Below are 24071 nucleotides of genomic sequence, written 5' to 3'. Positions count from 1 at the left end.
GCAGTGCTCACAAAGGACCAAGGCCTTTTCTGCTTTTCATACTGCCCCCCACCACTCAGAGAGCAGGCAGAGGGTGCACAAGAACTTGGAAGGCGAAGGGGACACTGCCAAGACAGCTGACCCCATCTGACCACACAGATATTCCAGACCATATGGCGTCATGCTCAGGAGGTGAAGAAGGAGGAAACAGGAGGGGACATTTGCAGTGACGGCCTTGATCTTCCCAAGTCACTGTTATGTGTCATAAGGCCCTGGTCTCCTGGAGATGGCTGAGTACATGCCTGTCCTTGGGAAGTGGTGAATGAATTTCTTGTTTTGCTTTGCTTGTGTGCACAGGTTTTGCTTTACGTATTAAACTGTCCTTATCTCAACCCAAGAGTTTACTCAGTCTTACTCTTCTGATTCACCATGTGGGAGTGAGTGGCTGTGTGGGGCTTAGTTGACAGCTGGGTTTAAACAACAGGAAAAAGCAGTATTTCTCTCCTCCTCAGGTTTACAAATACGGAAATAGGGAGGACATTTCCTTCCTTCCATAAATTTAATAAAACTTTAGAAGACTTTATATCATGCTGCCATAAAGCAACCTGTCCAGCTGCACAGGAATTTGGCAGGAAGAGCACATTACGGCAGGTGCGCCCACTAAATTACACAGCACAGTTTGCAGTTCATGGAAAGCATAACGATTATGTGCAGATGCTAACTAACAACAAACAGAAGAAAAATCCACAGATAAATCTAAGCCATTTTTTCCTCACACACTTCTTGAAGAGAAGGAATCTTCACCTTAGGGAAAAGTGCATTTTAATTCATCACTAAAAGCCAGTAAAATCCATTCGCCCCAAATCTCAGTTAGCCTAAGCAAAGAGAAAGATCTCTAAGAAATTTCTTCATCAGCATATGTTGAAGACAATCTCACACCTACACTGCCAAATCTACTCTCCTCTTTCCTATTTTGTGGCTACCACCTAGATTCTGCACTTGCTGTTATCTGTCATTTGGCAGGGAGGAATGTTCAGTAGACCTCTGAATCATCAAGAGATGCTTGACTTGACTTCCAATGACTAATTTTAGTCAGAACCTATTATTATTTTTGAGATTAAAGTAAATCTGGCCCTCTAAACACTCCACTAAACTATTGCCAAAGGGAATTTCATATGGAATGGGCCTTGCTGCCGTAATGTAGAAACTGTTCAAGCTGTCCAAAGTTTTCCACGATAGATGCAACAAAATTATTTTGTTCCTTTGTCTTCAATCTGCCACCTCATAAACACAGAATTTAATCCAGTCGTTAACTTACTTTGATTTGTCTAGATATCAGGAAACATTTCCAGTTTAGGCAGTGGCAGGCTGAAACTTATTCTTACATCTCACACTGTTTGTTTTACAATGACTAATGCTATTGACAAGCATCGTTTCAAAAGTAAAGAAAACTTAATGCTCTTTATCTTACATTTGAGTTATCTAAAAAATGTCAGACATGTAAAATTTGAATTCAAATTATTTCTTACTGAGAGTTGAGCTGAATTACCTAGTCTCCCATTAAACATTAATTTTTCACAAAAGCTGATATAAACATATACATCAACATCTAGTAGGAAATACACAAGTTTTTACAGCAAATGCATATTGAATAGTTTACAGCATACAAAAATATATAAATAAACAACATTAGCAAGGCCCCAAAATTATTTTGTGTTTGTTTCCTAAATTAAGCCATCTGTGTATGTTTGCTAAACTGTGTCTGAGGTGTCATCACATTCATAAATCTTTGATGGTAGTGCTGTAGTGGAAAAATGCTTGAAGGCTTAAACATCTTTATTAATTCTGTTTAAACCTTCTGTACGCTGGCCACCATGAATACCTGTAGGGTAGCATTTAGCTGCTTTAAATGTAAAAATTAACCATAATTTATTTATGTAATTTTACCAGCTAGAGGCTCAATGCTGAAAATATTTTAACTTCAATATTTTAATATCTTTAACTGATGCTGCAAATCAACATCACTGTGACAAAAGCATCCTGATATAAACTCACGAATCTTCCCTCTGGGATGCTAAATTGCCTGCCTCAGTTTTTGCAGGAATAAAACAACTCATCTAATACCTTGCTTAACAGAGAGCAAAGAGTGCTCCCCAAAAATATAGCATCCAAAGATAATTCAAACCTGAGACACCAAGGAAAAGGCACTTAGAAAGCCTTGTTTCATTTTCTTCCTTCAACATCTATAGTAATATTTATCCATATGAATTAATATATACAGAAGTGTAGTAGTAACACCGAAACTATAAATTCTCTAAGGAAGTTGGGAAGCAAATGTGAAAATATAGCAAGCACATGGGGTCATTTTCCTGCTTTAAACGTTTTCTTTGGTATGTTATTTAATAATCATTAATAAATTATGTAAAAAGTCCCATAAACCAGTTCCTAGTAAAATGCTGCTGACAACTATAAATGGCAGAAAAATGACATAAGGCAAGTAGCCAGATGAATGGAAGCCCCAGGGAAAATTATCTTCTTTCTTTTGCCACTCTACTTGTTTAGATCTGTGCAACCACATACATCATTCAGCAAATCACAGAGCATTATACTTCGCAAAAGGTTTTGTCAAAACCCACCAAACATAGTTTTCAGAATCTTATTTTGCTGTAGGTCAAAAGCCTTTTTCCTTGTTCAAAACAGTTTTAGCCTGCAGACTGTTGTCAGGACCAGACTGTTCCTGACACATATACGTCCACTATACTGCTTCCAAAATAGCTTTGAATTTAAAATTCGTATTAGTCATCGCCATATTGAACTGAAAGCCCCGTTGACTTCAGCCAAGGCTGAAAAATAAATTCTCTCTCCCCTTGTCCACATGATAATGGAACAAAAATAAAAATAAATCATGATCAATAAGGCATAAACTTTTTACATCAATTTAAAAAAATGCTTAAACCTTCTCCTACCTCCATGTGAAATGACCTTTTTGTACGGTTCAATGACTCTCATATCAATTCTCTGTTCCTGTTCTCCAATAACCACCGTTCTCCATAACCTGTTGTCCTCTCGCTCCTCTTCAGCGGTGTACTCCGGAATTGATTCAGACTCCTCCTGGGAAGCATCCTTAGCAGCAGTCTGCTCTTCTGAAAAATAAAACTGTATATATTAGCTCTTCCTGTTAAAGATCTAAATATTTTTGCTTTTACATATATTTGAGATGGATGACTGAAATTAACTGGATTTTTACAGTACTAGTATAAGTAAGAGCAGAATGTGATCATCTGACAGTCAGTAAATAAGAAGTTTCCATTTTCTTAAGACATTTCCTCATTGTGAACATAAAAAGAACAGCAGCAATTATCACTATGCAGAATACCACCACGGGATTTTTGCATCCAGTTGGTAAAATTGAGCAGCTGCTCACTAGAGTTACTGCATGGTAGGCCTTCTGAAATCTGTGTTGAAGGTATGAGAACTATGCTAAAACCCCCCCAAAATAAATGTGAACATAGCAATACTTCCTGCCTAGAAAGGAACTACCAGAAAGCTATAGCTTCTCAACTTTTTTGCAGTTTGTCTTCCATCTCTTTACATCCACTATCAGCAAATATGAAGAACACTCATCTTCATCTGATTCAGTAATGCTGACTCCTCATAAAAACACAGTAGTTATACCCCCCCCGCCCCCGGTAACTCCCCCTAGGACTGTCTGAGGTTAAATACCAGCTCTCTCCTCCTGTGAAGTACAGAGCAGCCAGGCACCCTGACCTGTTCTATGAGCACACTAGACAGAACGTGGACATGGAGTCTGCAAACAAAATGACCACAAAAAATTAACTGTATGGCTGACAAGTGACCATAAAGTCTCTCTGCCGAATACTCTTAGTTTCAAAAAAACCTGTGAAGTCATTAATAAAATCTACATTTTCATTGCACATTGATGAGATTGCTCTTAACAATAAATTTAAATGCATTCCATTTTTCAAATTTAACAGCTGTTTACAGAGAAAGTGAGATGAATAGTCATGTCCACAGCTGGAATTATTTAACATCCCTCTCTAGTTATTGTTAAAACATAGTGGGTTTTCCATGGGAAAAAAAATTCCCTCTCTTGTACTATTCTTGCTGAAGCACCTTTGCTTTGTGCTTCTGTGTGCATATTATTAATTTACCTTCATAGTAAAGATCCCGTAAATTTTACGCATGACACATATTTGAAGTAAACTGCTCTTTTTAAAGCATTATTCTGGCTCTGCAGCCGTAAGAGCAGAATTTGAATTGCAAGTCAGTAAGTGAGGTAACAGTAAAAAGATACAGTAAGATACATAATGACATACACATGTGTATGTAAAAAGCTGCAGGCATCCTATCTGAAAATACTAAAGAGATCTATGAGAATTAAGAATAAACTAAAAGAAGCAATTTCAACTGGAAAGAAGTAAAAAACACAATGTTTCATAGGTGCCCACAAAACCTTCTGTGTACTGGGTTATCTACAGATGTGCCTCTTTGGTAAATGCTGCTTCTTGAACTATTCACAAATCAAAGTAAATCATCCTTAAAACATACTAGTTTATCATAAGAATTAAATAAATTATCTATTAAATCAGGAATATGATATTATACTGTATATATACCACAGATATCTACATAGAAGCTACAGGCACATATACATACATGTACTAACTAATAATTTGTTAAACTGACTCCTCCATTAAATCCTATCAATAATTTCACCAAATCTGTTAGAAACAGCAACTTTCTCTAAGCACACAAAAAATGCTTCTAAAAATTATAGGTTGAGCACATATTCATTGCTACACTAGGACCAACAGTCTGAATTTCTTACTGCTGCCTGTCTTGTATTTTCTGTCCCTAATACAAAGTACCATTAGGGAATTATACTGCCAGAAGGTGCCCCTCTCTGAGTAGATTCTCTTATGTGCAACAAAAGCTGAGTCTACAAACAATTCTCTGCTTTACCTACTTCCTGCCTGATGGGACCTTTAAAGAAAAGAGGAATATTTCACTTCTTACCTCGCTGTCTAACCAGCCAATGAGTTAAAAAGATATTAGAATAAAGTTGTATTAATGGTGGAAAAAGGGATGGAAAAGCAAGAAATACGTGCACATATAATGTGACCAAGTAAGCCTTTTTTCCTTAGGAACTCCAAATAAACTGCATTTGAGGAGATCTAAGAATGGAAAAAAGGACAGTCTGACAAAAGCTGGGTTTTTTTCAAGTATAGTATTTCAAATTGGTTTAACAGTTGCTGCTCAGCAGATTGTATACTGAGGAAATGAAGAATATATTCATGCCTTTCTCAGGGCATAATGCTCGTGATGTCTAACAATAGCATTCAGCTTTGAAATACCACATATTCCATGACACTGGGAATAAGCTTAAAAAATGCATAACCCCACTACCTCCAAACCTAGGTATCTTAATGCAATTTTGTATGTTGTCGGTTTTGCAAAGGTGCTGTTGGTAGCAATATGAAAATTACATGCGTACAGTCAAGCTATGCAAACTCTGATAGGCCGTTGCAGGGCAGCCCATTCCTGTAAGGATATAGGGTCTCCACAGGACACTATCATGCAGGTACTTTTAGAATAGACAGATGGGATTATAAGCACAGCCTAGGAAGAGTGTCTGATCAGTTGATTCCTCATAAAGTGGAAAGAACATGACTGAAGCAGAAAAGCATAGCTGGCAGAACAAAGCTTAATGAAAAGAGGCTGGGCTAGGCACCTGGCAGACCAATGCTGAAATTGTATTTGGGGTTTGGTAATTTTTTTTGGTTGGTGAAACTGTAGACGATGAAAAATTACCAAGATCCTGATAAAACTTACAATATTGAAATTGGATGCATGACCTATTTTTTAATAGAAATGGTACTAGATTGCCTCTTGCTGATGAAGTAGCTCTCCCTTATTGCCTAGAGTGCTGATTTTGCAGAGAAAGATGCACCAGTGTGCAATTTAGAAAGGAAATAAGTACCTTCAGAAAAAACAATAAACAGTCTTACTTTATAAAATAGTGCTGATTTGAGAGCAGGCCTTCTCTGATACTCATATATGGTTTTCAGAAATGCAATTTTTATGTCATCTAAAGCAATAATCATAAAAAGCTCATTTCAGAAACTAGCATGGCTTCTGAAAGAGAATGTTGGAATGTATGGTATTAGTGACAAACAACCCCCACCCTGTGAAACTGATGATCAACCAATCTCTAAACAAGCCAGGTGCTAGTTTAAGACAAGTACTTTAGTATTTCTGCTCTCATCTATTTTCATGCATATTGTAGTTGTGATGATTCTTCTTCACCATTCTTTTGAGCAAATGGTTTTCAGTATTTCTTGTAATATGGAGACATTTGTCAGTGATGAGGTGGACCCCTGAACCATGGTAACAGTTTTGCTTTTCTCAGCTGCCTTTTGTAGTTCAAAGGGACCATCCACAGTCTGATCACGAAAAAAATCACTGTTCTCTCTGGTCTCAGCAGCTATATTTTCTCAGTATTTACTTTCCTGGGTTTGGCAGCAGTTAGAAACACTGAACTGTGGGAGATTGCCGGTAACATCGAATGCTTAACAGCTAACAGTAGAGTACAGGAGTACAAAGATAACAAAGGTTATTTAACATGCAAACAAGACATTCTGAACTAGTTCTTATGACTATAATCTTAGCTATCAGATTAACATTACATATAGCCAACTTCTTTTATTGCTGGCTTATTTTGATAATATGTTGAATTTTTTTTTGTCTTTTCTACTCTTTTCATGGCTCATCTCAGTGGAAGACATTTTTATTATTAAGTATCTAAAAACTTAACTATGAAACTGCATAAATGTCACCAAAACCAGAGGGACCTTGAGCTCTTCACTTAGGAGTCTGGGGAAATTGGTCCAACTTTAAGAACTGAACAAATCACCACATTTAGAAAGCAGCAGAAAACCAGTGGGAGGAAATGCCTGCCATCAATGCAACTGCTACCAAAATCGCTGGAGTTGAATTTAATTACTTGAGGACTTAAAGGCAAAATCTGTTCTACTGCAGACAGAGACTTTTTCTCTCACATGGTAGTCACAACAGTCTAAGCATGTGATCCCATGTGTGTGCATGTTAGTTTCAACCTTTGCTATAAAATCTTCTAACCATCAAGCAACTCATCACCACACTCTGCATCTACCCATAAGGAAATCGGCCTCTTAATGAGAAGTAACATTAGAGACCCTCATGCATGATTGAGTACACAGTAATGCCTCTTTGGCAATACCACTTAAAATGATGCAACTGTTCTTGTATGCTCCAGCAGCCTCACCAGCATTAGGGAAAGTAAATGCATGGGAAAATTCAGTTTAAACTGATCTGTGGATACAAAAATGCTGCTAGCAAGGGTTTTCTTTCTATTTTCTAAGTCTGTGAGAGATTTTTCTCTCACAAAAGATAGTAGCAGAGTTCTGTAAACAATGAAACACCTGCACACTTGAAAAGTCTTGTTTATAGTACAGTAGAAAAATATTTTGACAATGGCTGTTTTAGGATTTTAGCCAATCACCCCAAGGGGTGGCTGATCCTTGTCCAATTAGACTATGAAGAAAAAAGTCTATAAAAGAGTTTGTAAAATAATTAAATAAATCAATCTTGCTGCACAATTCCTGCCTGCTGGATCTTCTCTCCTCCTCCCTATGGCTGCAGGACACGGTGATATACCCTAGGGCATTTTTAATACTGATCCATTTTTGAAGTTTCTTTCTGCTCTCGGTTGTAAAATGTTCACACTTATTTTCCCCTCCAATAGCTTATGATCTGTTCATATTTACATCAGCGATTACAGTTCTTATATGTTTTACTTTTTATAAGGTACTAGCAAGGAATAGGAAACACCATATTTTGTACATCATGGAACTAAGTAAACTGAGTAAAACCTTTACATCATATGTCTATGAGAGAAAATCATTAATATGTGAAGGAAGAGTGAAGTATCCATTGCACACTTCAGGGTGCATCTATGCTGTATAGCTACCCCTGCTGAGAAAGAACATTTAAATTAGTGGAACGAGGAATTCTGTTGTTCCACCACCTGAGCTGGCTTATCATGCCATGCACACACCTTCCATATCTCAGCTTTCCAATCATGGGAATAAAAAGCAGACCTTTTCTTCCTAACAAAAGACCTCTCAGCACATTGTGTCTACCTCATTTATAGATGTTTGGTGCAGCCAATATATCTTGCACAAAGTTATATTCCTAAATATGACCAATGTAACTGCCACCTAGAGCTGGCCAGAGCTGCAAGAAGCTGCAGTTAGCTATAGCATTCTCTACAGCAACAGGCAGCTGCTTTCTGCTTCTTGAACAATTGTTTTTGGACAAGTCCTATGGCAATGGACAAAGACAGGACTTTGAACCTGATTCTCCCTAGGTAGCTGCTCTTACTTTATTAATTCAGCTGTACTATTTCTTTCTGCACTCTGAATAAATAGAAGGATAATACTTTACACAGGAGGAATATTAAAGGTTAAAAAATAGCAGACAGTAAAAATACCTGGATGCCTAGCATTAACTCTCAAACGCTTTAACCATACTGATAACCTGAAAGACATGAAACTGAGCATGTGAGTCGTAAAAAAAGAAACAGAGATGAACTCTGCATTTACAGTCTAGAATATTACCTTGTCCAGTGTATTCAAAAGAGTCTGCTTCATCAGGAGTGTCAAGGTCATCTACATTAATGTCTATTTCATCGGGTGTATCCAAATTATCATCAGAAAGTACAGACCCTTCACTCTGGTCCAATGAGAGATTGATGTTTGGAGCAGTGAGCTTTATCCTTCTGGGTTGGGAACCATTAAGATCAAGAGAATTGGGAGGCTCTGAATAAAAGGAAAAAAAAAAAAAGAAGAGAAAAAGAACTTTATCTATTCTACATACAATTAATCTTCCAGGTACTCAAAAACTACCTTTCAACACACTGGGACAGATCAATTCTAGTAACAGCATGACATTTAAGACCATCTTACACAAAACACAAAGATTAACAATAATGTTTAATGAAATTAAACAAGAATCTACAGGAGCGGCAAATGTAGCGCAGAGCTCTTAAATTATGCTAAAACCAGATTCACTCTTTCGCCATCATCAGACAAAAAACAGGTTTTGAACATGCTCTGACCCATGATGTTTAAGAATTTAAAGGGCAAATACAAATCATTTGAATTATGAATCAAGACGTTGCCAAGTCCTGGGAAAATTTGTATGAGTCAAAAGCCATTGTAAATATTTATTTTCTTATGCAGTCAGTGTTGATTTGCAAATACTTATGTCTTTAGCTTTAGCTATATAATATCTTTCTCAATACAATAACAAATAAAAAAGTCTCTGAGTCTCTTAATCAGTCTTAAATAGAAGTAGTACTCAACAAGACAAAAGATATACCTTTGCTCCTTGCCTCTGCCTTGTATGGTACATTTCAAGTTGTTTTGTCTAACTTAGTTCACTTAGACAGTAGTCAATTATAAAATAAATAATATAGACTATTAAACCTTTAGAAGGACTAAACAAGTGGTAACAATGCCCAAGAGAAAATGTCACACTATAATTATTATTTCTCAAGTGAAGGAGAAAACTGACTAAATAAAGCGAACTTAATGCTTTTTTCTTTTTAACACTGAACTGATTCTTTATCAGCACAGAAACATCATTCTCACTGCATAATTATATGCCACAGGAATAAGATATAATTAAGAAAACGAGCAAGAGCTTCTCTCACCAGGTCTCATCTCTGTTGAACTGGGGCTTAGTACACCCTCAGCTAAGGGGATGTCCATTCCCACATCCTCTTGTACCAACCTGAGAGATAAAACACAAAGTGAGATCTTAAAGAGATGTACAGCTCATTATCTTATACAGAACTGAAACTGCCTCCAGCATAGCCAGTTCAGAAATCTGATTACAAAACTGATGTGAGAAACGAACCCTGCTGTTGTAATTGCACTGCGCTGCTCTTACCCCTAACTTATGGACGCTTTTGTAGAGCTCTTGGAGACTACAGGACACACATACCCACTTTTATTTGTACCAAGACACAGCACTGAATAGTAAGAGGTTGGCAAACAGCAGTGTTTCTCATTTTATACAAATGAAGTTGGTCTTCAGTTATCCAGCAAACTGGACACATCACTGCAAGGAGATTCAGCTACTCTTTGTAACACAGTATATTCATGACTGTATATATGGTTACTGCGTAGCAAAAATGAGTAGGTTTTCCCTTTTTTGGCATCATTTGTATCTTAGAGCAATTCTGACCCAAACCAGTAATACTGATGCAGGTAATGTGTCACACTGAAAAAGTTCAGAAAGTACAAAAGTGATAACCAAAACTACATCACAGATTTTCAAAGACTAAATTGTTAAAAATATCCTAGATTCCATTTTTAGGAAGATACTAAGAAATAACATTTAACATACATACATATATACATACACACATACATGCATAAGACAAAGAAAAGGCACTAAGTGGTGAAAATAGCAACAAAGGCAGTTAAACATTTAAAGTAAGTTGACTTGAACTGTTTTCATGTCTACTTGTTATTTAAATATTTTACAAAATACTTGCCGGAAGGATGGTTCAACCGCAAATAGGAAACATCATTTTACATTTTCAGGACACTTGACAGCTTACAAACTATCTTCATGGAAAATGTATGACTTCAGGAGAGCTTCATTTACTTTATCAACATAATTGTAGCTTTTTATTTTGCATTACTGTTCCAAAATATCTGTTTTCATTTTTTTGTCCCCACAAAAGCTGAAGAATAGACCATTCTTACACTTTGACCAACAGAACAGTGATGAGATCAAAGCTGATACTTTTCCCTGAAACAGCATCAACTAGCTATGTTTTGAATGATTTAAATGATTCAGATCTAAATAGGTGTGGCTTATTGCTCTTGCAGTTTCTTCCTGCCCTCACTTTCCCAATGAGGAGGACTACCCTCACTATTTGACTGTGTCCAGACAGGATCCATTGGTCAATCACTGTATCAAAGTAAGAGTATAGTTTCTGTGATTTCTCGTTAATTTCATATAAATTATATATAAATGTGCATATGTAGGGCTGCCAAAGGCTTCACTGTGCCTTAAGCTGAAAAAGATCTTTACCTCAAGCCCCAAGAGATTGAATTCCCAATACAGACAGGCAAACTAGTGAACTCCCGCTTTTCCATGAGACCACAGAGAACACAGACAATTTAAAGCTATGGTCAAACATGTTTGTGCTGCTCAACTTACAACCAAGCCTTGTCTCTCAATAAAAACTGATTTTACTAATTTTGATTTTATCCCCACTTACTGTATAGTACGTCTATACAGTAAGTGGGGACAGAGATGAACAGCTTCATGATTTTTAGAAAACATATCAGTTCTTGAATATGTTTAATTAGTGTGAAAGAAGGCTTGAAACACTTTTTCTCTTAGGATACAAAACAGAATAGCGAAGAAATTTGATCAAAGTATCCTGCTCATGAATATAATGAAGGCACAAATTGCCTGTAAGGTACCATTTCCTTTTCCCCCCATTATTGTACAGATAATGTACAATTATCTCTATTCAGAAGTACTGAATACTGCCACAATTTACAAAGAAAATGCAAATAAATCATTAGAGTCTTTGGCTTTTTTCTTTTTTTTTTTTTTTTTTTTTTTTTTTTTTTTTTTTGTGTTTATACAAACCATAGTAAAATACGTGTAATGAAGTCTAATTCATTCATCTGAACTAACTAGAGAGAAATCTGAATTCTAAAGAAGTTCTGTAAGTAACACCTGGCCAAGGCAAATAACCATAGTGGAAAGGATTTGGGGAGAGGATGAACTTTTCTAACCCATTTTAAATTCCTATTAGGAGTTTATGTGGGGCTTTATTAACCTTTCAAAAAATAAAACTATGAAGAGTTCTTTGATTAAAGCAGCTCAGGACTAGTCAGATGATGACTTATGGTTACTCAAGGGTTTATATTTTGGCTGGAAAAAATAGGGTTTTGGTACCGTCATACAAACCATTAATTTGGAACATTTCTTAGAGCTTTCTGACCAAATGGCAATTCCTTACTGCACAACCTTTGGAAACTACTGGTGGAAATTATCCAAAAGGAAATATTCAAAGTTGTATGAAGAGTAAGATATGGCAGGATAGTGACATTTCCGGCTTTCTGCATTAAAAAGAGACACTATTCTCTGCATAAAACAACAAAGAAGTTTAAGAATGAAGATCATCTTTTCCTCTGTATGAAAAGACAGTTACTGAGTTTTATATACTCTGTGTCTACAGAAACAGTGACAATTATAATCTGAAAAAAGCGATTTCCCTCAAGTAATTCATTCACAAATTAAAAGTTGTGTAACATTTTTGCAATGACTGGGACAGAATTACCCTAAATCATGACATTTCTAGGGTTACCTCAAGACTGTTTTTCTCCCTGTGGCATCTTCTTTTTTCTTTTTTTTTTTTCAACACATGTGTACTTGAGCTGGTATTGTTGTTTTCTCTGGAGTCTCTTACACTTTCACAACAAAAATTTGAAGTATTTTTCTGCTTTCACTGGGACCACTGCAGCTAAGTTAAACCAGAATTTTATGTCATAGTTGTGAAGAACAGTATATTTCTAAGTATTAAAAGATACATGTGTTTCATATGCTTGTTTGAATTTATTATGAAATTCAGCTACAAGCAGTATATGCAAAAAATATCCCTCACTTATGGATTACAGGTAAACAGCATCAGAATTTGTCTGAGAATTTCTAATTTTGTTTTGTTGACACAGTGTTTTTAATGTCAAAAATCTTTATTGCTCATATTGGGTAATTTAATTGGAAAGTAAGAGTCTCTGGTCCTAAAAGCTGTGGGTCAGAACAGGCATTTAAGAAGTCCAGTTACCAAAAACATTGCCGACACAAGGTTCTCCATTGTATCTTCAATCACATAAAATGCTACTGCCTTTCAGAAGATTTTTAGCAGAGATTAGGTTTCCTTTTTCTTTTTTTTTTTAAATTGTGTCAGGTTCTTATGTACTGTCAAAAACAGTCAACAGGCTTTTTGGATAAGAGAGAGTCTGACTTGGGAGCTAGTCTTATTTTTCCAAATCCGTCGGGCTTTACCCCAAGACATTAAAGATTCCTTGCCAGACATACATACCTTAAGTTCAGTGGAAGTTCTTAATTTTTATAAGCCATAGTTAATATTTTTCAGTCATAAATTATTTGGCAATATTTAAAATCACATTTAAAACCATACTTAAAGGTCTGTGACATTATGCCCCAACATACGGCTTCAGAATTGCTATCAGTAAGAGAATAAGGAGGATATGGATGAAGATTGTTTTCTGCAGACACATCTTCATATTATCTGGTGGATTTTGAGAGCATGTTATGCTGAGCAGCTCAGCACTTTGCAGAGTAATTTCTGGCTGTGCAGAAGCTCTCAACAGACCTCAGCATTAGTAATGGAAGCCAGACTCCAGAAACTTTAAAACAGGCAACTATCTCCTCTTCCCTTCCCACAGACTTCTTCACATACTTTCAAAATTCTGGTTTATAAAATTCCTTGCCTTCCATAAGGGTGCAACTGATAACATGGATGATGTGGGCAAAAATATTAGTATTAGAGAAAGAAGAATATTTTTTTTAATCCCCTTTTAATGAATGCTCCTATTGAAGAAATAAATTAAGTTACATTAGAAAGCTCCATTCTAATCAGGTATGATTTACTGGATTGATAAAAAAAAGGATCTTTGAACAGAGGTCAAAGTCAATTAAGGTTTTTTGTGTCATAAATGACTTCTTTTATGTTGTACACACACCAGTCATTTAAAGATCAGCTGCACCAGGAATCAAGTTACTGATTATTTGCTCTGATATTCAGGTCTATGGTCTTGTTCAGAAGCAGCTGAAATCCCCTCATTTCTCAAAGGTGGATCAGAGATAGATACCAAATTCATATGAAAGCAGGAGAGGCTGGAGGCTGAAATACTTTCCTTGCTCTTTTTTTGGTTCAGACATTCTTACAGGTCAATAAATTAATAAGCTTTAAATAATTCCTAATGCCCTCTCAAATCAGTATTTCTCAGAATAAAAGTCATCCTTCCTGACTTTTCTAGGTACAGCAGCATTCTGCTATTTTGGAAAGAGCAGCTTTGAATATTCACAGCAATATGTCATAATCCCTATGGGCTGTGCTGCCTCACCCTTGTGTCATCTGTGATCTATCACCAGTTTCCCAAGTTGCTCTGCAGCTATTACATATCAAGAAGTTAATTTCTTTAGTCTAAAACAAGATATGCTTCCAATGCACTGCTCTGAAAGAATGCCTACAACATGCAAAAGAGATCAACATTAATCCAGTTGTGACTGCCACCACAATTTATTCACCAGCTAGACTTTAAAATGTATACGTTTCCCCATTTTCTGCACTCATTATTGCAGAAGTTTAATCTGAAGTGGTGCCAGGCCCTTCTCCTTGATAAGTAAATCATGTTTCCTCCATGCATATCTCTACATATAGAAATACTTTTATTCTTAAGTTTTCACAAGATGTCAAAGGATTTTTTGTAAAGTTTCAAAGCATGGTGAGTCAAAGAAATGACATGGATGAAATCACCTCTGTGGGTATTAATACATGCTTGGTTTGGATACTAAACGTGATAAGCGGAGACGAAGTACAATGGAGAGGTTATTCAGAAACTAGACATTCAGGCTTCTTTCATACTCCCTAATTCCACACATTATGCAGGTATACCCTGGTTCTGGATGAAGTAAGAGTGGGCTGATAGCCCACTTTTTCTCACTAGTTTGCAGTGAAAAATTGAGCTGCTTTGAGGAAGAATGCACAAAGTGAAATCTTAGGTACAAAAACAAGTAAGGGAACTTAAACTCATCAAGCTAGTTTTGCAGCACACAGGCAGCATGAAGTTCTTCTCCTTTGAACCCCTCCCATTCCCACCCTGTGACACCACCCTTATGCAAGTACTGAGCCCAGGAAAATAGAAAGGAGAGCTTGAGGGATTGGATATGAGAGGACAGTTGTTTTTCTTGGAAGGTATGAAAAAGTCCTTGGCATTTATCCAGTAATGCCTGTCTACGGACTCTCAGCACAGCTCTGTCTGAAAGTGCCCTTAGCTTTAAGGAGGGTTAAGTGTTTTGCCAGAGTATGCAGTTATCTTGTGTAAACCCAGCTCTGGCCTGCCTGATGGATCTCACAGCATTTTGATCACCCCACCTGGAAGATGTCTAACGTCTTCCAGACAAAACAAGAATTCCTTCCTACTCAGAAGCAATTAAAAGCCTTAGAAGACCCTAAAGCAATTGTTCAAACCCTCCACAAACTGCAATTTGCATCAAGGATATATTTACACAAAATGTTTTCTTAATTGCTCCATTCTTGTTACAATTATAGAAATGCATATAAATTAAGAGCCAAAATATGTTACCAAATATATGACTTAAAAGGGCTGTTTTGCTACCCATCTGTGTAGCTACTTGCCATGGTTTAAGCTGAGCTGGCAACTAAGCACCTCACAGGCACTCACTCACTTTCCCCCACCCCAGTGGGATGGGGTGGAGAATACAAAGTTAGACCTGGGGGTTCAGTGATGCACAATACATTTGCTCAACACCCACCAAGTCACGCCAAACTCCACCTGAGACACGATTGGTTCCCCCCTTGCTGGGTAACTCCCCAGTTTATACACTAGGCATGATGTTCTATGGCCAGCTTGGGTCAGCTGTTCCAGCTGTGCTCCCTCCTCGCTTCCAGTGCACCTGCTTGCTGGCAGGGCATGAGACACCGAAACTGTCCTTGACTTAGGGTAAGCACTACTCAGCAGTACCTAAAACATCAGTGTGTTATCAACATTATTCTCATACTGAATCCAAAACACAGCACTGTACCAGCTGTACCAGCTGAGAAAAAATGAACTCTGCCAGTCGAAACCAGGACACTACTCCAACATTCACCTCACCTCATACAAAAGAACAGCAAAACCCATTCTGTTACCACAAATAAACGCTTGACATATTTCATTTTTAGAAAAGAAACTGTTTTCCTGTTTTGTATTTATATCCAAATAGCACATCTTTTGCTTTCTTTCATAGGGCTCCACACTTGTGGCTTGTAATTTCTGTGCCATTTTTGTTCAGAGAAGATACAGGAGGTTTATAGACCATCTCCAGAACAGCATATTTTAAAAGAACAGCAGATGTCTACTTTCTGCTTTCACTACCTGGAGTGCTCAGAAAAGACAGTCAGCCTGTCCATCATCTTCCAGTTGTAGATGTAACTCCATAAACTGTTATAATTGAGATGTGTTATTTCTGAGACCTTTAAATGCTAATGGACTAATAACAAATCCTAATATAATCTGCATGTGTTTGAGTTTTGATGCTTATTGTCCATGTAATATAGATAGCAATGTTCTGCAAAGTCAGAGAAATGTTGGACATACTTCAGTATCATTTGTGTCTATGGCCAAAAGGAGATGCTTTAGGAAACAGTGTTAACATACGAATTTCAGAAATAACACCTGACAAAATAATGGGCTTTAGTGTGAAGAAACTGATGAAAATACACAGGAAGAAACAGAGAAATGAGAGAATATTAGTCCCCAAAAGCCCAAATGGATTGTGCACTAAGAGATGAAGAAACCCACAAGGAGCAAATGTACCCACTAAACCCAAAATTACTTCCTGTATCTAGTCCCATGCTACAAAACTTCTAGAAAATGAACAAAAATTTATGAGATACCTATTCAGAGATAAAAGAGACTGCAGAGTGAATTTTTTCAGTTCAGCAGAATTAATGATCCCTAAACTGTAGCAGAGTATGCAACAAATCAAAGTGACATATACTGTGCAAGATTTAGTCAGTATCAGTCAGAGATTATGCTTCAGCTCTATCCACATACCAAAAAAATGTGTGAATCCACTCATATATATCTGAGATATCTAATATATCTGAGACTATAAAAAAGTAATTACTTTTACTCACAGCTGTGTAAAATAATTATACTATATATAGGTGACTTGTAAAAATGGATTAATTTTATAACCTCCCAAGACCTGAATTTAGCAACCACATGCTAGTATATGAAATTAACTGTGTTTCTATTGCTATTTATTTTGTAGCTCTTAATCACAAATTAGTTTAGAAAAAACCTATAGATTGAGCACTATAATTTATGCATAGCATGAGACTTTTATTCCTTTATCTGTATGAAAAGAAAAAAAATAAAGCTGTGATGATTTCTGAGCCAAAAGGTTTATTAATCAAACATCTGTGCAAATGCTAACTCATCACTGTCATACTGCTTGCTGCATAGTAGATAAAATGCTCATAATCCCATTTTACAGAAAAACGTGTCACTTATGAAAGCCACAGAATAAGGCATTGCTAAATATTAGCAAAAATCATTAACCTCCTTGTTTTTAATACTTCAGTTTTCAGATTTAAGTCTTCTTTTACCAGTTATGCCATTTCTTCATGTTTTACGTGTGCTGACATTTTGCTCCATTTTCAGCAGAGAAGTTGGATGAAAAAGTTAGGCATGACAATAAGAGGTAATACTCTTTCTGTAGAAAAATCCTGTATTATAGCCACAAGATTTGAGAACATGTTAAAATTCTCACTTAGGGCCACTGAATAGATTTTTAACCATTCTTTATTAAAACATTTCGTAGTCTCCAATCAAATTCATTGCTTAGTGTCTGTTTATCTACCCATCTTTTCCCTTGTTCCTCTTTTTTAACCTATACTATAAAACTCATTTCATTCCAGGTAGCCATAGTAATAGGCTCTCCTGGCTCCTCATATCAGTTTAAGACTCTTAAAAAACAAAAGCTGCTATTCTTAAGCATATGCTGCTGCTTTCACTGCTGCTGGGCAGCCACACGCTGTCTGTCTTGACCACTTGCCAGCTCCCTCCCCGTGTCACAGCAGCACAAGAGAAGCAGGCAAAGCCATGGAGGGATGCATAAAGCCATGGAGGGACAAATCCAAGGAAAGAGGGATAATGGACTTCACTAGGCTATTTCATCAACCTTGTGCATATGCCCATAGTTGAGAAGGCTTATGGAAGGGATCCAGGGCTTCAGCCTTCTTCAATCATATGTGACTTCCAGCTACATGAAATAAAAATGCATCTTAATACAAAATGAGGGAAATTGAAGTCCCAAACCTAGATGTCTTGCTGAAATGGGGACTTAGAAATGCAAGCCAGGCTGATGGTGCCAGCAGCAGATCCCAGAGTCTCCAAAAGTGTCTTCCTAGAGGTTTGTCATCAGCAGGTCATTGGATGCTATAGGAAAGGCAGTGCAACCCAAGGTACAACTATTTCATAACTTATCTTGTCCTTTCTGCATTCTCAAACATTATTAACCACATAACATTCAAAGACTGCTCTAGATACAGGTCCATCAACCCTTTCTGGTGGTTTTCAGAGCTGCTTATCACTTATATATTGGGCATTTTCAAAAATAATTTAACACAGCTTGGGCAATAGCTTTGTGAATTGAAGATAATAAATTATTCACTGTTACAGAACAGAATCAGAGAAATTAACTTTGAGAGTGCCCATTAGTTGTGAGTTCCTGTATGTGATGCCTAATAACCTCTGGGGTTTTTCTCTGAATATGTAGCATTTCATAACATCTTCTACATGCCACTACTGATCCTCATGACTAGCTCCCACTTAAAAGAAAAAGGGTATAGCCAGACTCCAACGGCTTCACTCAGGCATCCAAAAAAACCCCAGCTGAGTCAGGGGTTAGAAAAAAAGGATATATGTTATTCAAACAGCTTCTGATTCCTCATGACCTGCCCCACACCACGTAACAACTTCATGGCATGAATATGGACAGGAGACAATTTTTAGGGTGGTGCTTTAGGAACGCATCCATATAATAGCACTGTCTCCAACTATGCCTCTTACAGAGAAGTGCAGAACCTTCTAGGTTCCTAATATTACCATTTTAATAATATTCTCTCAAGTCAATATTTTGTGTGCAAAAGCAGGTATAGAGTAACAAATTCTAAGGCAGCAGTAACACGTAACTCAACATCTATTTCTTTGCTTGGCATTGCACTTGTATACCACCACGTGGTTTTGCCCTCAGAGCAGGGGTTGTGCTCTGTTAAGTGCCTAGGCCAATGTTCCTTAATGTTTACTGAGACATGGAAAATCACCAGAATTAACAACACAAAGTTGGGGAGCTTATGTCATGGGTGCGTCTCCATCAATATTGAAAGATCACAAGGTCTGGCAGTATGCTGTGTAGGTTCCAAGCAGTACTAGCATTTAGAAAGCATGTTTCTGATCTCTCCACTCTTACTAGGTGTTGTTAGTATTCTACAGATAATATTCCACATATCTAGATGGCCTGTTAATCAACAACTATTGCTATTGAACAAACATTACAAGTACAACATGGTAATGCCAGCAAAGTAAAAATTAAATCAACCTGATTCAAAAGATCCATAAGTATAACCTGAAAATACATTTTCTTTTTAAACTATATTTTTAAAATTTATTGAGATGCCAGGGACCTGATTCCCACCTTCCACTCTCATTGAGAGATTAATTATTCCTTGAAAAACTCAGTTTTAGTTTTCCTAACTTTTAAACCAATCTCCCATCCTGAATGTTTGGTTCAAAGTGACCATTTTCCTGCCATACTGTGGTGTCAGGACCAACCATCAGAATACCTGCAGCTCCAAATGATGTAATTGGCACATGAGAAACACTTGAAAAAGCAGCGTGCACCTTCTACCCGGTGCAGCCATCTGTGCTTTCAGGAAGTATGCTAATGTTTTGAGAGTAGTTAACAGGGGAGAGGTTGCAGGATCAGAAGCCAAAAAATCTTCAGAAAGTTTTAAATTTTATACCCTACTGGGACTTGTCTATTCTCCACCAGATTTGTGGGAAGTCCCCTTCAACTATTACAACCCACAGCTTACCAAGTACATTTGTTTCCAAATGAAAACATGCTAAAATGCCTCAGACTGCTCTTAACTGTTATTCGCAACCATTAATTCTGAAACTGAGCCAGTTTCTGAACTTCAGTGGCTATTTCTCTTTACCACTTGGTTTTTCTGTAATATTGGCAACTTCTTGCATTGCTTGATGATCTTGTTTCTCTGCGTGTATGAATGATGACATGAACAACGACGATGATACTTACTACCATTCTAAACCAGCTGGAATGAAATACTTTAACAAAGCACCTTACAACGGGTGAAATACATCTTGGCTGCATGGTAAAATATGATGATGACTTTTAGAGTTGCTAATTACAAGAACTTGCCTAACATCAAGATGTACAGTTTTTTATTGATCTGTCCATTAAAGCATTAGTATTTTTCTAACACTCTTCTGTTTTAAAGCTCAGCCTTTGCACAATATGCTGGTAGATAGGAAAAGATACATGGCAACATTTTTTTTTATAGTGAATTACTTCTATCTTTTCCTCCCCTCATACTGCTTTTCTCTGGTCCCATTTATGATCTCATTTCCTATCCTCAAAATATTTCTATTTCCTCAATACTTTAAGTATTGTGAAAGTCTTTGTTTTCTCTTCTCACTTCTGTGTCACTCTACTGCCAAAATGTCTACCTTTCCATCTTTTACATGTTACTGTATCTATGATTTCACAATTTATGGTGTTCAACGTTATTATAATTTAGATTCCTAGCTGACCTACTACAAACTTAAAAATAACTAACAGCTACATTTTCCCTGTCTTGGCTATGGGTGACCTAAAGAAAAGGCTCTAAAAAGGTGTCAGAGTCAAACTTTAGTCTCTCTTAAAGCTGCAGTTGCTGGAGATGTAATAAATAGTAGGGGAATTTAAGTGACAATGCAGAATGTAGCGTGGGAATTTTAACCAGCAAATTAAAATGGAAATATCCTATATAAGTACAGAAATATATTAATAGGTGTAAATTGGTAGCTGAAAGGTTCCCATCCATACTGCGAAATTATCAGCTTGGGAAAAATACAGGAAAAGTCCCCAACATAAGCTACTGAAGACTCCTAATCAAGGCACATAAGCTCTACTGAAGCAGTAAAATTGTAAAACATGCTGTCCTGCAGCTTGCTTCCACTGGCTTGAGGTGTTAGGAGCAGGAAAGATTGTTAGACCCTGAATCTGGCAGGTCTAAAAGGCATGCGCAAGGAGAGATGGGAGATGCAGAAAGCCATCAGTTATCTTCAGAAGCAGAACTCTGTCACTGAGTTGGAAAGGCCATAGAAGCAGTAGGAAGATAAAAACCAACCTAAGTGTGGGAAAGAGGAGTAACGTTAGTCAGAGCAAAAGTGCTGTGAAAGTGTCAGAGTGACAGGAAGTGCCAGACTGAAGAAGTAATGTTCAAGAATGAGGTGAGAAAATGGGGCTCCTCCTTCCTCCACATGGCACTCCTCACATATTACAACTAGGGGAAATACAAGGGTAAGGTTAGCTATATGCTCTACTTCCAACAAGCAGGCAATGGTGTATCCTGCTGGGCTACTGCCCAGCAGACAGCTCTTTAGATTCTGTCACCAGTGTTTTCTACTAAGGAGAGTGATCTTGTTCTTTTAAGACACAGTCAGGTTTCATCTGCTAGCCTGAAATAAAGAAGTCCCATCTGCTGCTCTCTGTTTTTCGTAGGTGAAATGGCAGTAGAGAAGACCACAGACTACAAGATATACCAAGAACTAATGAGTTAATTCTTAAAATCCCGTAACAGCTAAACCACTTCCTTCAATGTCCAAAGCAAAAACCACGTAGATAAACTATGAAATCTGTCAAGCAACTAGAATGTCACTCCCACCTTCCTCTGCCTCAGCATCATTTTTTGCTGCAGTAGCACTGTCATTTTCTGGGTATTTGTACAGGATGTGATAGGAAGTGTCTCCAGCCCTGAAGACACAACAGTGATTAAAAAAAGCCTTATCAATATTCACAGGTGCTGTGGAAATCATATTCTCACCTACACATTGTTTCTGTTTATATTTGCAAGCTGCAGCTTTTGCCCAAACAAAGACTGAGGCTTTAAGAGGTCTTTTTTTTCTATGCCTTTTTCTACAGATATATTACAAGCTGTTAAATAACGCTGTTCTCCTACTACTGCTTAATGCTATACAGAGGCGCCACAAAACTAAACAGCCTGTTTGTAGCAGGATCTAAGTTTTAAAAGTAGTGAATGTATGCAAAAACTAGATTTGTCTCTAATTACATGAATTTTCTGTAATACAGTCCAGACTTATGCAAGGCCAAATAAAAAGCCAGATTCATCAAAGCCAGCAAAGAAAAGGCTGGTTTAGATCTCTGTACCTCCCTACCCTACAGGAGATATCACTGAAGACCGTGTGGCTGAGAGTGGCAGAATGAACATGGCAGCCCTGGAAAAAAACAATGGTGTGCATTGTTCCCTGCTCTGACCTCCACAGTTGTTCTAATACCTCCTGACAGTGCTGCTAGAGCTGTGTGCCTCCTCCCTTTCTCAAAACAGCTCTGCTTTCCGAGTGTGTTAATGAAGACAAATCCAGAAATTACATCTCTGCCTGCCCCTCCTTCCCTTCCCCAGGCCCCTTAGAAGAATTCTCGCTAAATGCACCAAACAAGCCTGCATACATTTCCTTTCAGTTTTACTCTAAGTAGCCAATATTTATACATTCTGTATATTTCAATGCCGCTTGTATATCAGTATCATCACTGTAATTTATTTGCTTACCATACTTAGAACTGAAGAATATTTTCATTCCTTCATCACAGAAAAACAAGCAAGTAACTGAATGGAGCTGAACCAAGCCCCTATAATTAAATTAAAAAAAAATACTGCCTGCACAAACCAACTTTTGGAGAAATTTAATCTCTTACCACTGAGATTATTGCTGCATCCTTCATCAGTTAACCTTCAAAAATTACATATACTCTTAACTGCAACAATTTAAGAGGACATTGCAAAAAATTCAAAAATCGTATGCTTCAGTTGGTAGGGGGAAAAACCCAAAACTGTAATGCCAAGTAGCCTACAATGAGAACTGTCACAAACAGTCGAGATACCAGTAATTAAACACTTTTAAAAGCAAGCTATAGGCTGGCAATGCCCTTTTATTCCTTTTTTGCCCATCGTATCCTCAGAGCAAGGCAAAAAAGCTGAAAATAACCCAGCACATTAGGTGACTGTGCAGTGAAGTTTTGTTTCCTAATTATAAATACCATGCCTGTGCTCAGACAAAAGAAATCCCTCTGAACTGATGTAAGCTGCTCTCATAAAGAGCTGCAACAGAATTAAAATACAGCTGCCCTGTTTTCAGTAATGAGGTCCTGAGTGCTTTGCATCATGCTAACATTTACCCTTTTTCTGTCTAAAGTAACTGCAATAATAGAGCTGTTAATCAGAAAAGCTTCTCCACATCTGCCTCTCAGAGCAAAGAGACACTTACCTTCTGAAAAGGCCTTTCTACTGCAAAAACAGTAAAGATGCTTCACTGCTGCACTTCAGCATCCCTCGTTCTCTAGCAGTTCACTAGGAACACAGATCCTCCACCATTTTCTTGTCACGTGGGTACTGGTACTGCTAAATAAGGGTGATCACCTGCCTGCACACAGCCGGCTGTGTGAACCAGCAGCTACTGGGCTTTGGTTACAGGCACACTTAAACAAATGCAGAGCTGTGCTTTGGCCGTGAAAGTTACGATTTTTTTTTCACATTCCCTGTGGAGCTTCATCGGAGCATCACCAAACTTTGATACAGCGAGTCAGCTGGCAGTAGCAAAAAGACTCCCTGCTGCTTCATTTCACTGCCTGAGGAAAGCTTATGCTGAGACTGCACAGCATTGACAAAAGTTCCTATGGATTCAACCCACCTCAGCCCTCATTTCTGTTTGTGTCGCTGGTTAGAGAGCACATGCATGTTCAAACAGGGTTTGCATCATTTTTTTTTTGTTTGCAATTTAGCAAGGAGAATGTAGATGCAAATTTAAACAAACAAACAAAAAAAACCAAACACCAACAACCACCAGTTCAGAAGGCATGGTGGATTCTGAAAACACAAA

At 37.4% G+C, this 24071-nt stretch overlaps 1 protein-coding gene across 8 annotated transcripts in view; it reads right to left on the bottom strand.

Moving 5' to 3' along the window:
• The window catches only part of PRUNE2 (prune homolog 2), a 113860-nt gene that overhangs the window by 16753 nt on the left and 73036 nt on the right, over positions 1–24071 (bottom strand). For all 8 annotated transcript variants that reach the window (XR_001862367.1, XM_017735477.1, XM_017735480.1 and 5 more), the window contains exons 8-10: positions 9755–9834; positions 8658–8858; positions 2946–3122 (exon numbers count right to left, since the gene is read on the bottom strand). Coding sequence is in view for 7 of the 8 variants with exons in the window: in XM_017735477.1 (XP_017590966.1) it covers positions 2946–3122; positions 8658–8858; positions 9755–9834 (458 nt within the window). In the remaining variant the exon portion in view is untranslated. The remainder of the gene's footprint in view (positions 1–2945; positions 3123–8657; positions 8859–9754; positions 9835–24071) is intronic.

The sequence above is a fragment of the Corvus brachyrhynchos genome, unplaced genomic scaffold, assembly GCF_000691975.1.
Source record: "Corvus brachyrhynchos isolate BGI_N302 unplaced genomic scaffold, ASM69197v1 scaffold325, whole genome shotgun sequence".
NCBI classification, from domain to species: Eukaryota; Metazoa; Chordata; class Aves; order Passeriformes; family Corvidae; genus Corvus; species Corvus brachyrhynchos.
This window is presented reverse-complemented; position numbering and strand designations above follow the sequence as displayed.